Genomic DNA, 13,903 nt, shown 5'->3' with positions numbered 1-13,903 from the left:
ATTAATTGGTTTTATATTGATGATCATTTGATAACAATGACATTTCTTCGAAAAAAAATGTCATGATAAATCGATTCTGACGATTCTGTGCAGTATAAACAAACAACACAGATGAGAAACATCATATAATTTTACTTTCTAGTTTTTATAACGAATATCACACTAAGACGGATATAAAAAATATAATCCAATAATGTATCGTTCAAATTAACTCCTACGTACTCTTTGATGCTTTTATTATTTTCGATCACCGCCCGATATAGTATTTGATGTTATGAAACATTTTGGCATTTTACACAGTTTATAATGCATAATTAAAACTGAATACGGATTTTCCGCAATGGATATGGGCCAATATACATATATTAAATAATATTACCACGTGATGACCATCAGAACGAATTCTTTGCCAAATATAAACAGAAGACAGTAGTCTTACGTTTCTATATGACTATATAAGTAGGCAGGTACTGGTTTAGACTTAGACGAGTACCTATGGTGACTATACTACTATAGACTAGCTGCAGTAATTTAATATATGCCCCCCCACGTTTTTACAGATCGGTAATCGTACATCATACATTCCAATCATCTCATTTTTCAAATGTTCCAAGTTATTTAATAATATAAAATTTAAAATATTACAGATTTACCTTTAAGTTGTTACGTTCACGAAAAAAATAAAATCAACTCGATAAACGGTTATTTTCACATACACTCGTAAAAAATTTTAAAAATAATTACCTATAGACTATAACTTAAACTCCTGAATAAGTTAAAATTAAATCTCCATTGAATCCATATCTATCCATAATCCATAATATACGATTTATACTCTTTATAGCAATAAGTTATAAGTAATAACCTATAAAATATAAATTATAAACCTGAAACCATCATGTTGTTTTATTTGTTCAATGATTATGAGACGTTCAAAGGTAATACAAAAAATGTATGACTGTTGACATAAAATGACTGTTCTTATTTCTACGTTTTCAATACACATTATTATGATTCAATTTTTGAGCGTATGTAAGCTAGTGACTTTTTTTTTTTTAATGCTATAGTATAGTATTACTACAAGTAGAAAAAAAATATTCTACTCAAACTGCAAGCATATACTCATCAGTACTCTATACTAATCAACATATTACTCAAAATATCATAAGTGCTCCTACTAGTCTTACTAGTCTTAAGAATTTACCATTTAGACAGGTAGGTAAGTACTACCTCGTAGGTACCTATACCTAATATTATTATATATTAATATAGTAGTACACTGTATATATGTACAGGTGTACGCGTGTACGGATGTGGAAGTACCTTATAATAATTATATAATATAAATAATAATATGCACCTAATAATGAATACTTTTATGCTCGTTATAGGACCAATGACGTGAGAATACCTATGATATATAGACATCATGGCGGCGTGCGCCGTCATCGCACGTCACGTGTGCGTCGTGCACTCGTGCTCTAGTGTTGCGTGTTTATGTTATAATACGTACCTATTATAATATGTGTATTGTATAAATGGCGATAGGCCGATGTAGAGCTTTGATATTTTCCCATTATTGACGAGTGACGACAATGGCCCCGAGGGGGGTCGTTCAACCGCAATGATAACATTATCATTACTATTATTATAACGGCGGCGCTTCGTATTCCGCATATGATTTTATTTTCCGTTCGTAGGTAAACCGTAAACCTCGACGAAAAAAACACCAACCGTAAAAAAGTGGTGACTGGTGAGTGATTTTGACAGTATAAGGCCATAGGAAAAATATTTATTTTATACTTTCATCATAATACTAAGTGTATTATACTACCTATGACTATAACCGTTGTACGCAACGATTTATATATTTACCGAACTTGATCCGTCTCAACCCAACCACTCAAGAGCCGATTGTTTTTTTAAAAGCTCCTGCAGGTTATAGTGCATACTCCGACCTCACCATAATATAATGTATTCGACATGTCCCGGAGCGTAATTCCGACGAAACACTGTGACAGTGAAACGTGCCGAAGCAGTTCAAATATTTCCAAATCCAAATTAGTTTACCATGCGGCCTCGCCGTCACCGAGACCGCATTTTCCAAGAGATATGCGCCTAAAGTCAATGGTTTTATTAACGGCCCGGTATACCTACTCAGTTTTTCGCGGAGTCGCTGTCAGCACACCGAATTCGCCTTTATTTTCAAACACGCGATGTGCACATACATCACGCAGATACCTACGCTAACGCTCATCTATAGCTTCGACCTATCATATATACTCTTATTGATTAAGTTGACACAGTCAACAAAAAAAAAAAAACGTACAATATAATACTTCGATTGACATAATGGACAAAAAATATTTGGCGCTCAAAAAAGCAATCGCCTATAGTGCTAAATGGCCGTAACCCGACCTTGCCCACCACTCACAGCAGTTAGCCATTTACCTATACATCCCACAAATTTGATACGCCAATACACCAAATTGTAAATATTAGACAAACCTTTTTTCACTTTCGCCCTTGTTGTCCGATATCTGCAGACACATTTTAAACCTAGATAGGTATATTATAATCGGCACGCCACTGAAGTGCACTGGTATCTAAACATAGGTATATATATTCTATTATCTATTATAATAAGTGCCTTGCATATCTAGGTAATATATTATTATATTATAGGTAGGTAATGAAACATCGGCGATAATATGAACGAGACACGATGTGTGTCACGTGAAAATGTAAATTTGCTATTCAAGCAGTGCTTGATGCGGACAAGCATTCACAGTAAACCTATACATATATATGTATAGGTACGCATTTCTATAAGTGCGCGCATTATAAGCGCACAACACTCGTGTGTTGTGTATTATCATATGCGGTCAAACATACACTCGTATTGTGTATAGGTAATGGCTGGTATAGGTAGGTACATCGTTCACGTGTGTTACGTACACAGCGCTTTGTAGAATATAATACAATGCCTAATGTAATATTATAATATAGTAGGTTTACGCGTCGGTATGATTGATGCACGATAGACTACGCCACTGCGGATATGTATATAATATAATGAATATATACAGGGTGATCGTCTTAAGTGCAGTCGATGATCTTCATTTCGAACACTAAGAAGATTTTTGAAAATTAATGTATTTATTATTTACAACATTTGAATTCATTACAAAATAACATTTTTTTAAATCGAAAATATGATTATATTTTTTATCAATTTAATTTTTTTAAAGTTATTTACTTTTTAAATGATAACATGTATTCTGAATTGCATACATCTAATATTTATCATCAAATATTTTTCTGAGAATGAATATGTGAAAAATCCAATTTAGTTTAAGTATCTATTTAAAAGTATTGATGAACATAGTAAAGAAAGTGGCAGCAAGTACTGGTAAGTGGTATAGGTAACCGGTCTGGTGCACAGTATTATAAATATGTGTCGATTTTCGGTCTACCTCAATCCTTCATTATTGAGCGGGTCAATGTTATATAAGTGTTAACTTTGAATTCAATGGTTAATCATTACGTACGAAAAACGATTCTGAGTGGAGGCGGCCTGTCAGCCCATATTAGTAATATGAACTAAGTATATATATATTATAAAATCAGTAATACGGTAGATTCATTTTTGATGAAAACATTGCATTTTTATATTATTAATTTCCATAATAGCATGTATAAAAAAAAAATATGTTCTGTGATTAGCTATTATATCCTATAGACGCTGTATTTTAAGCTATTGTATTGATTAAAAGACAAGTGACGAAGTATGAACTGAGCTATGATAGTCACGGCATACTTATTTTTTTAGGAAAATTGATTTTGGTTATTTGGATTAGTTTCATAAATACTAACCCTACTACACCTAACTTGATTGTCTAAATAAGTTAAAATATTAAAATTATTTTAAATCACGACACCTATCACAAATACAATTCTCAGTTAACTTATACGTTTTACAGTTTAGATAAACACAATATACAGTTCATATGAACTGTCTGATTATTTAATATTAATTACTATTTTATAATATGAGTATTTCTAAAATTTCGACATTGGTACTTTATACCAATTATAATAATCTTTTGTTTTAACACAATATAAAAAAATGGATAGGCTGTAAAATTTAAAAATGTCCGTTAGGTCTTATTATCTCAATATTATTACTTTTATAAGTAATAGTTAATCAAATTAAGTTAACCAACGTATTTTTAATTGGAATTATTGAAATTAATTGTTAAATTATTTTACATACTATTATGGTAGTGGTGAATCATATAATTTAAAACTATGAGATATTTGGGTGCATTGTTCAAGATAGGTTTTTAAAATTTTAAAAACAAGATTGGATATTTAATTTGTAACCACTTTAATAACTTTTAAATGTTAAGTTTTTTTTTTTTAATTTTTCGTTTTATGAGTCTGTAATTTGTAGTTTATGCAGTAATATTATATTTAAAGGTATTTTTTAATTTTTAAATATTTTGGCAATCGGCTATGTCAATGTAAGAAAAGTAATTGAACATTAAGTGTATGCAAATCCATTATTGTCATAACAATGTGCTACCCATCATTATTTATTACCATTATAAAGTGATAGTGTTTAACGAATGTCTAAGAAATAAACTTACTAACATTTGACTGTAAGTTACAAATCAATAATTATTTTGTTCACAAAATTTTCACATAAATGTCCTTAACTATTTTTTACATTATTTGTAATATTTAAATTTAAATTATTACAAGTATGACTTTTAAAAGCAGATTATATTACATTCTGATCATGATAGTCAATAATGTTTAATTCACTTTTAAGCGTGAATAATTTCTCAAAGAAAATATCTGCATTAAATAATTTAATTTGAAAGACATAAAGTAAGAATTATTATTATTTGTTTAATTAATTCTCAGGAGATACTCATAAACATTAATAATATTTAATTATACTTAAAACATAAATCCAATTTGTTTCACACTGCTTAACGCATAATAGTCAATAGGTCTATGTGCATCTGTATGTCTTTATAATTTGTCACAGTATATGCAAATAAAATAAATGTAAATTATTAACAAATAAATATATATATATATATTTCATAAAATAACAATCTAAACAATACATTTATAATGAATTAAATTCATATACATTTCAACGATATAAAAATGACTATCTCTGTGAATTAAATTATTCAATAACATGCTGTTTGTAAGACAGCAAACTTATACAATCTTTATAAAAAAATAAAATGTTCTTTGAATATACGCAATACAAAGGTTTGTAAATACAAAAAATACATATTGTATTATTCAAGCAAGGCATCATTTATAAATACTGACAATACTTTCTTATAGTAGAATTAATTTTGAGCATTAAAATAAATTACTAAAATTATTATTAATAATAGTAACAAATAAAATTTCAATAGAATATTTTCGCTAACAACAATGAGTTATTTAGCACTTAGCAGCACATACATTTTAACATAACAATGATTAATATTAGAATTACATGCCAAAAATATAAAGCATTTATTTCATTGGTTGAGTCAGAAAAATTTAACTATGCAATAGAGAATAAACAATTATTGAAGTGTTATTAAACCCTATCTGCTAATAACGAGCCTATTGTCTCGTGTAAATTATCTAGCGTAATCAGTAGAGAATAGAAGTATTATATTATCAAAAAAAATAATATACTTTACTAATTTTAGCTGTTAAGTATAAATAAATATTCATAATAAAACATAAAGATATACATTTTAACTAAATAATTTATGCAATATATTCATTTGTTTTTTATAAATATAGGTAGTTTGTAAATACCATAAAAATAATATGTAAGTGATGACGCATGGTTTAGTTATAGGAAAGCACAATATAATATATATCATATTCAAATGCAATGTTGGAAATAAAATAAGATATGAATTATCAATTTTGATTTATTGTGTGCAAATTTGATCATAAAAGTGCAATTATTAAAATATAAATGTCATCTTATTCAAATAGATAATAAATTAAGTATAAAAAGTATGTATAATAGAATAATGATAAATTGTAATTGCAGCGAAAGGTCAGACTTGTCAAACTGCACCAATTGATGCAAACAGTTTTTTTGTATCCCTGTATACAGGAACAAATCATGGGATTAAAAAGTGAATTTTAGGAGATTTTAATGATTTATTATTAAAATAAAAAATATTCAATTTCAAACAAATGCAATTATTTAAGGTGCATATATTATCAATATCAATGTTTTAAATTTAATTCTAAATGAATGCTCTAAATATATTGTTATAATTAGATAAATATTAACTTGTATTTTCTGTCTATTTTTTATTCTTACGGTTTCAATTTAATGTCCAAATGTTCTTTCACACTATCCAAATACTCATTGGTATTTAAGTACATTCCTTCTTTAACATTTTTTAAGCCATGTATACAAGCTGCAAGATCTTTAGTCATATGGCCGGCATCAACACTTCCTACACAAGCTTCTTCCAATGTATCACAAAATCTATATGATATAATAATCAGATTAGTATTAATCACTGTTAAGAAAAATAATCTTTATGAAATATACTTGGAAAGTTCAGGAGTGTTATCAAGCATTGCCCTGTGCTTAAGACCACGAGTCCAAGCATAAATTGAAGCAATTGGATTTGTTGATGTTAATTTTCCTTGTTGGTGTTGTCTGAAAATAATATTATATTTGTAAATATACATATATTGAATCATATTCAACAGATATATATTAACCTGTAATGTCTGGTGACTGTTCCATGAGCAGCTTCAGATTCTAATGTCTTACCATCAGGACATACGAGAACTGATGTCATAAGACCCAAAGAACCTACAAATAAATTATGATAGTAAATCAATTAAAATCAAATTATGAAGAGTACTGTAGTCACCAACCATATCCCTGAGCAATAATATCGGACATGACATCTCCATCATAATTTTTACAAGCCCATACAAAACCACCATCTCCTTTTAATGCTTGTGCAACCATGTCATCAATCAACCGATGTTCATACCAAATCTTAGCCGCTTCAAATTGAGACTTGTAGTTCCTAAAGATAAAATACTTAAATTATAGTTCAATTATTCAAAAATAAAAGTTGTATCATACTTTTCAAAAATCTCTTGAAAAATGTCTTTGAATCTTCCGTCATATTTTTTAAGGATAGTATTTTTTGTAGATAAATAAAGCGGCCATTTTTTTGACAAAGCCACCTTTTTACAAACATTTTATAATACTAATAATAAATAATTATTATGAAATAATTGATAAAATATAAGTAAATTTATTTAAACAAACTTGAAAACTGGAGTGAGCAAATGAAGCTATTGAATCATCCAAATTATACATGGCCATCGCTACACCAGTAGATTTAAAATCAAATACTTTAAGCTTTTCTACTTGCCCTTTGTGATCAGTAAAAACTAATTCCAACTAGATAATTGAAAATAATTATGATTATTATTTATGTTTTTACAAAAAAGTAATTTGGCTATCTACCAATATACAGTCTGCCACTGTTCTATGTATTAGCTATAAATATGAGTATAGCATGTGGTCTACCAATGGTTTGTATTCGCATCATTATGATTATTGTATCATTTATTATTTTAAACCAATTTATAAATTTCATCTTTATACCTTCTAATGATACATTTTATTTTTATATCTATGTTTATGTTATAAAATCAATGATATAGATAAAGTGACTAAATTTTTAAATCACCAAACCGGGACATAATAAATATTATTGTATAACCCTTTTTTTAAAAATAACATAATATAAGATAATAAAATGGTACAGCGTACATTATTCTATATTTTGTTATTAAATAATACTAAATTACTCAGCTTCTATTATCCGGGACAAACTTATTAATTGGCCAGGACACTGAGACATGCCATTAAAACCGAGACAAATGGCAAGCCTAATTATAGATAACATTAGTTTAACTAATAGAATCATTTGTGATGTATTACACTGAGTTACTAAGACAAATAAAGTATAATATTTAACATTGTAATCAACTTTTTTAAAATGTTTTTGTAAAAGAATATTATAGAATATTTTTAACTACAAAATCTAAGGTTATTAATAAAAATTAATTACCTTTTTTTTTAAAAAATCTATAGCCATAATAGTATTTTATTTTATTAATTAATAATTTCATTTAAATCATGAAAATTAAAAAAAATGTATTGCCGTCCACATACTATACTTTTATAATTGATTTACTATTATTGGGATAAGACAAAATTTATTGTATATATTGTATATTAGAAGATAGCAAATAATTCAAATTAAAGTATGGCCACCGTAAGAACGCTACTGAGCGGCAACCAAAATTTGTCCGATCTTGCGCATTCCCACCACTAAACCATCCCGAACGCTGGCCGCCGTCAACTTTGACCGCCGCTACTTGGATGCGCGAACGAGTAGCGTTCTTAGAGTGGCACTATTATAGTAATTAGTAATTACTAACTTGGCCAGGCCTAGTAACTAAGTAATCAGTAGCTTTGTATTGATCACCATGTGCATGTCTGCCAATAACAATAGGTTTGGTCCAACCAGGGACCAGCCTAGGAATAGATTTACATATAATTGGTTCTCTAAACACTGTACCACCAAGAATATTACGTATTGTACCATTAGGACTGAGCCACATTTTTTTCAATTTAAATTCTATAAAATACAAGTAATTAATTAATTAATAGTAATCTTAAATGTAATAAGAATTACAATTTTATACCTTCAACACGAGCTTCGTCTGGTGTAATTGTTGCACATTTAATGCCCACATTATACTTTAATGTAGCTTCTGCAGCATCTATAGTTACTTGATCATCAGTTGCATCTCTATTGGGTAGACCAAGATCGTAGTACAAACAATCTAACTAAAAGTTAAAATGAATTACAAAAAATTTATATAGCTAAAAACAGAAAAATTCTTTATCTTAATTATTGTAAAACAAACTTTGATATAAGGAAAAATGAGTGTTTCTTTTATTTTTTCCCACATAATTCTAGTCATTTCATCACCATCCATTTCAACAATAGGATTTTTTGCCAAGATTCTTGTTGAAGTTGTGGCATCTAAAATATAATATGAAAATTAAATAATATAATTACATACTAATTAATTGTATTTATAAGGTTTTAATTTTGTAGTATTTTTGTGATTTGTATTTTGTATAATATCTATACATTGTTGTGTTACATAAAAATTCTGAATATTTTTGTCATCTTAAACATAAATTTCATAAGATCAGTTAATGTTATTTTTTTTTGAAAAATACTTTTTTTTCTATGATTTTTTCTATAATTTTTTAAAAACTGTCTGTATTATTTTATGAGGTTCATATGAAACATTGTTTAAAATAATGGCGTTTATACTCAATTTTTGATTATTGCAATATTATTGGCTATTAGGTAGTTAATAATTAATAAATAGTAGAATATAAAGTACATATTACTTATAACCTAACTATAACGGTGATTATACTAACAGATAATGTAAGCTAGATCAATTCAAGTGTATATAAATACTAATTATCTATATCATTAGTAAAATAATAATTTGTGACCTATTTTTTTCTTCTTTTGGTGAAGCAATAATGTACACTTTGTAACTTTGATAACCATTTACGTATAACATAGAAATTAACTTCCGGAATTTATAACCAAAACCATAATCATTTTCTAAACTTAAACCTATCGTCTATCATTATAATACTTACAACGTTCTTAAAATCTATACATCTGCAAAATAATATTAAATTTATAGGTACAAATTAATTATTTTTAATTAATCTTTGAAGTGAATTAATAGAAGTTAATAATTTGTCTTTATTCTATAAATTAATATAGTATACATAATAATATTATGACTATATTATAATCTATAAATCCAAAATATTCAAAAAAAATACAAATTAATTAATGTGAAATTCTGATAATTTTTGTTTGTTTAAAAATATTTTTTATTATAGTTATCAATGTAAACCGCAAAGCATATTATATAAAGGATAACATCAAAGTTTCATGTTAGTAATTAAATAGATGGATTACAATGAATATCTAACAAAAAGTATGATTTTACTTTAATTCATACATCCACTGAACAGCGTAACTGATCTTTAACTTGTTTTATTATTATGTGCAAAATAAAATTTTTGTAAAAATAACCTCAACACCATAGCTAATACAAATTGGATGCATTGGAAATATAAACCAAACAAATAAATTTGACAAACCTATACTTGTGATCAATGGTTAATTTGTGGGACCGATTACAATACAATTTAATAATAAATAATACACTACGATTTTAAACGTTGTATGACACCTTGTTATAGACTTACAATTGCGGTTACGAGCCAAGGACAGTGGACTTGGCGAGTCCAGGGGTCAAACCCAGTAATTTCTTCGCCATGATCAGGATCGGACGATTTTTACGACACAACGAAACTACGTTGGTGTTCTTAATTCTAGTCTAGAGTGACTAGAACCAGAAAGACAAACTACGAGTACGAGACAAACGAATTTGACGACTGCTGATCGCAACGTTGAACGTCGAACTGCCGAGTCTCAAGTGTCGGCGCTTCGGCGACCGTGGCGGACGTCAACAGCAACAACTCGATACCTACTCCAAAGTAGCGAAGTCTATATTATATTGTATATTATTCTATTATTTACCTACTACTGACATTATCTACGGCCAGTCTTCGGTTCGCTCAACAGTTAAATTATAATGATAATATTGTTATTGTTTCGGTCCGACGTCCGAGCGGCTGATAACGCGTGGTAGACAAGACCAGTGTGACCTACGTGGCGAGTGAAACTCGTCAAAGCGATGAATAAATTGCCGTCTTCGGTTTTCGTCTCGAAAAAATATTTTGTATACTATTTACATTAGTTGAAAAAAAAAACAATAATAATTATTAGGTAATCGTGGTTAAAAATGTAAACGATAAAAATTGTCAATTGGGTAATTATACATTCATACCTCATACCTCATAAATCATAAGTCTTAGATAACTTTTAATCGTTAACCAAAAGGAGGTACAGACGAAAATTAAAAACCCAACAAGGGAGAAGTGAATGAAATTAAATAAATCCTGTTTTTAACGAAATCCATAAAAAAAACTAGTAAGTTAAATACATAATCTATAAATATTTAAGTTATTAAATTAACATTTTAAACATTTTTTTAAACTAAAAAAAAAAATGAGAAAAAACATATAGTCATAGTTTATATTTTGTGATATACCTAAATGTTTTATGTTTGAACTGTTATTTCAGCACTAATTTATTTATAAAAATATTTTTTTTTTAGCTTTAAGCACATAATATAATAATATTACAGTATTTACCTTTACAGCTATTATACCAAACTCTAACTCTACCTACCTTTATTATTTTTATAATTCAGAAAATAAAAATTTGATGTTATCAAAAAGTATGAATAGATATTCATATTTTATCAGATTATAAGTAAAATTATTATTGTTCACATTATTTTCTTTGTAAAAATAATAGATATTACCTATTAATGGTTATGGGGAGATATATCTCCGACCCCCATTGACCACCACTGATACTTACATTTATCTACATATCAAAGATATTGTAAGAAGATTTTTTAGAAAGTCGACAGATTTTAGGAGTATTTTGGAATATTTTATGTGACTACTGACTTACTCGTCTTGTATGATTTTTAGGGGATGATAAATTGATTTGAAAATTTATGTTTAGCCTTTTTCTTGGAAGATATTTTTTATGTTGTACAAAAAGTAATTGTACTTGGGAGTCGTTATACAGCTTCTACTCATTAATATCAATCGGAAAGTGTTGTAGATAGCAACTAATAAAAATATAATACATATACATATATTACTATTATGTTTATCTTGTGTTTATGTAAACAACAATTTACTAAAAGATAACTATTTTTAATTTTGATCATTTTTACACAAAGAGACAAAATACAAAATAGAAACAATAATATTTCTCATTATAAATAATTAAAACTTTAAATGTACTATGCCACTATAGGCTATGGCATGTAAATGAATCACTTTTAGAAAGTTTATAAGATATGTTACAAAATATTATATAAATAATACAGAAATGCCTATGTAGGTACTGGTACTTGCTATTTTGCTATCGTTTGAACTTTGTACGTAAGTTTTAGCAACAAAATAAGGCTGCAGAAATTTCATGCTTAGCTAAGATTTACAAAAATTAAAGACCTTTCAATAAATAATGATATTATCACCATGATAAAATATCTAACATTTGAAATGATAAAATAATATTTTAATTTTATCATAATTAGCGCGTTGAAAGCTACAGAATAAAATGTACCTATTAAATGTAACCTATTATTCCAAATCTAAATAATGTATTGAATTATAGCGAGGTTACCTACTTATATAAATGAATAATACTATAGAGGTATTAACTATATTTATGTCGAAACAACGTAATTATACCTTATTTGCATAGATATAAATTTTCTTATAAATTTCTTTTGTTCCTGTTCTGTTCTGGTTTTAAGAATCGATTTTTTCGTATGGCGTGTTATATTACATATATTTAATATTTTGATACCTATACATATATATATATATATATTATACATATAATATCAATATATTATGTATATATATATTATATACTGTATACCTCTATGAAAGATGTAAATAGGTCCCGAGTTTAAAGTCGAAAGTAGGTATATGTATAAGTGTATATATTATATTATGTATACATAGTTTAATATTTTATCTGTAGTACACATAAACGTAACAGCCATTTGCTATAGTAAAGTTAAAATATTTTTATTTTTATTTTAATAATAAACAAGTATTTTATTTTAAACTGAAATATATTATACAATAAATTACCTAAGCGTTATTGAGAAAAGAAATGTATAGCAAATTTATAATATATTATGTTATACAAGATTAAAAATAATATGGAAAATTAATTATTAAGCAATGAACATAGACCAAATTCTTCAATAAAAATAATAGCCATACGTTTATTACAAGATCAATGCTTACAGCTAATCTCAGTAATTACAGCTTAATAGAGTGACACGCAGAAAACGGTCTACATATCAATTATAAAGATCCTATTGGAAAAAAAATGGAATTTATAAAAAGATTCAGTATAGCATATATAGCAGTATATTGCTTTATATTAATAAACTAAAAAATAATACTTAAAAACTACGTATACCTATAGTACCTACTATATATATAACTACATTTTTTTCAACAAAATGTAAATAGAATTTGTATATCTCAATAGATATAATAGTAGCTGTATTTGTATTATATAATACATTTATAATTATTATACTGTCAAAAACATATTATACACTTCAATAATATTTTCGTTAATCAAACCTAATATTTTTAAAAAGAGCCAATTTTATTGACTAATTTAATCAAGTATTTTATGAGTTACTTAGGTATATAATATTGTGTACACCAAATACATTATATTCAATAATATGGTCACGCGATTTACATTCTATAAAATGTATAATATCGCGTCATAAATACACGGTTATTCTGTATTCGTGCGCTTAAAAAAAGTATTTAAGTATCTGATCGCAAAATTAATACTTAGTTTTAGTATACAGTAATAGTATTTGATTTTATATTAATGTGAAAAAAAATCGAATTATTATTAGACATTATTATTTTATAATTATGCTATGATTAAAACCTAAAATAATTCGTTTTATACATAACTATATTACCTAAATACATAATATATTACGGATTAATATAGCCAGCATTATATTACGTTAAAATTTTTTATAGTGCTATAATTTCTATATTATA

The 13,903-nt window shown here is 27.0% G+C and overlaps 1 protein-coding gene across 1 annotated transcript; it reads right to left on the bottom strand.

The window, feature by feature from the left end:
* Positions 1–5,945: 5,945 nt before the first annotated feature.
* Positions 5,946–10,744, bottom strand: LOC113555005 (isocitrate dehydrogenase [NADP] cytoplasmic-like). The gene is given in 12 exon segments (XM_026959253.1): positions 5,946–6,144; positions 6,368–6,538; positions 6,605–6,715; positions 6,781–6,874; positions 6,940–7,097; positions 7,157–7,260; positions 7,346–7,480; positions 8,530–8,729; positions 8,797–8,941; positions 9,022–9,140; positions 10,409–10,430; positions 10,432–10,744. Coding segments are annotated over 12 exon segments (1,347 nt in total). The 5' UTR covers positions 10,480–10,744; the 3' UTR covers positions 5,946–6,104.
* Between the last annotated feature and the right edge of the window lie 3,159 nt (positions 10,745–13,903).

The sequence above is a fragment of the Rhopalosiphum maidis genome, chromosome 2 (assembly GCF_003676215.2).
Source record: "Rhopalosiphum maidis isolate BTI-1 chromosome 2, ASM367621v3, whole genome shotgun sequence".
In the NCBI taxonomy this organism is placed as follows: domain Eukaryota; kingdom Metazoa; phylum Arthropoda; class Insecta; order Hemiptera; family Aphididae; genus Rhopalosiphum; species Rhopalosiphum maidis.
This window is presented reverse-complemented; position numbering and strand designations above follow the sequence as displayed.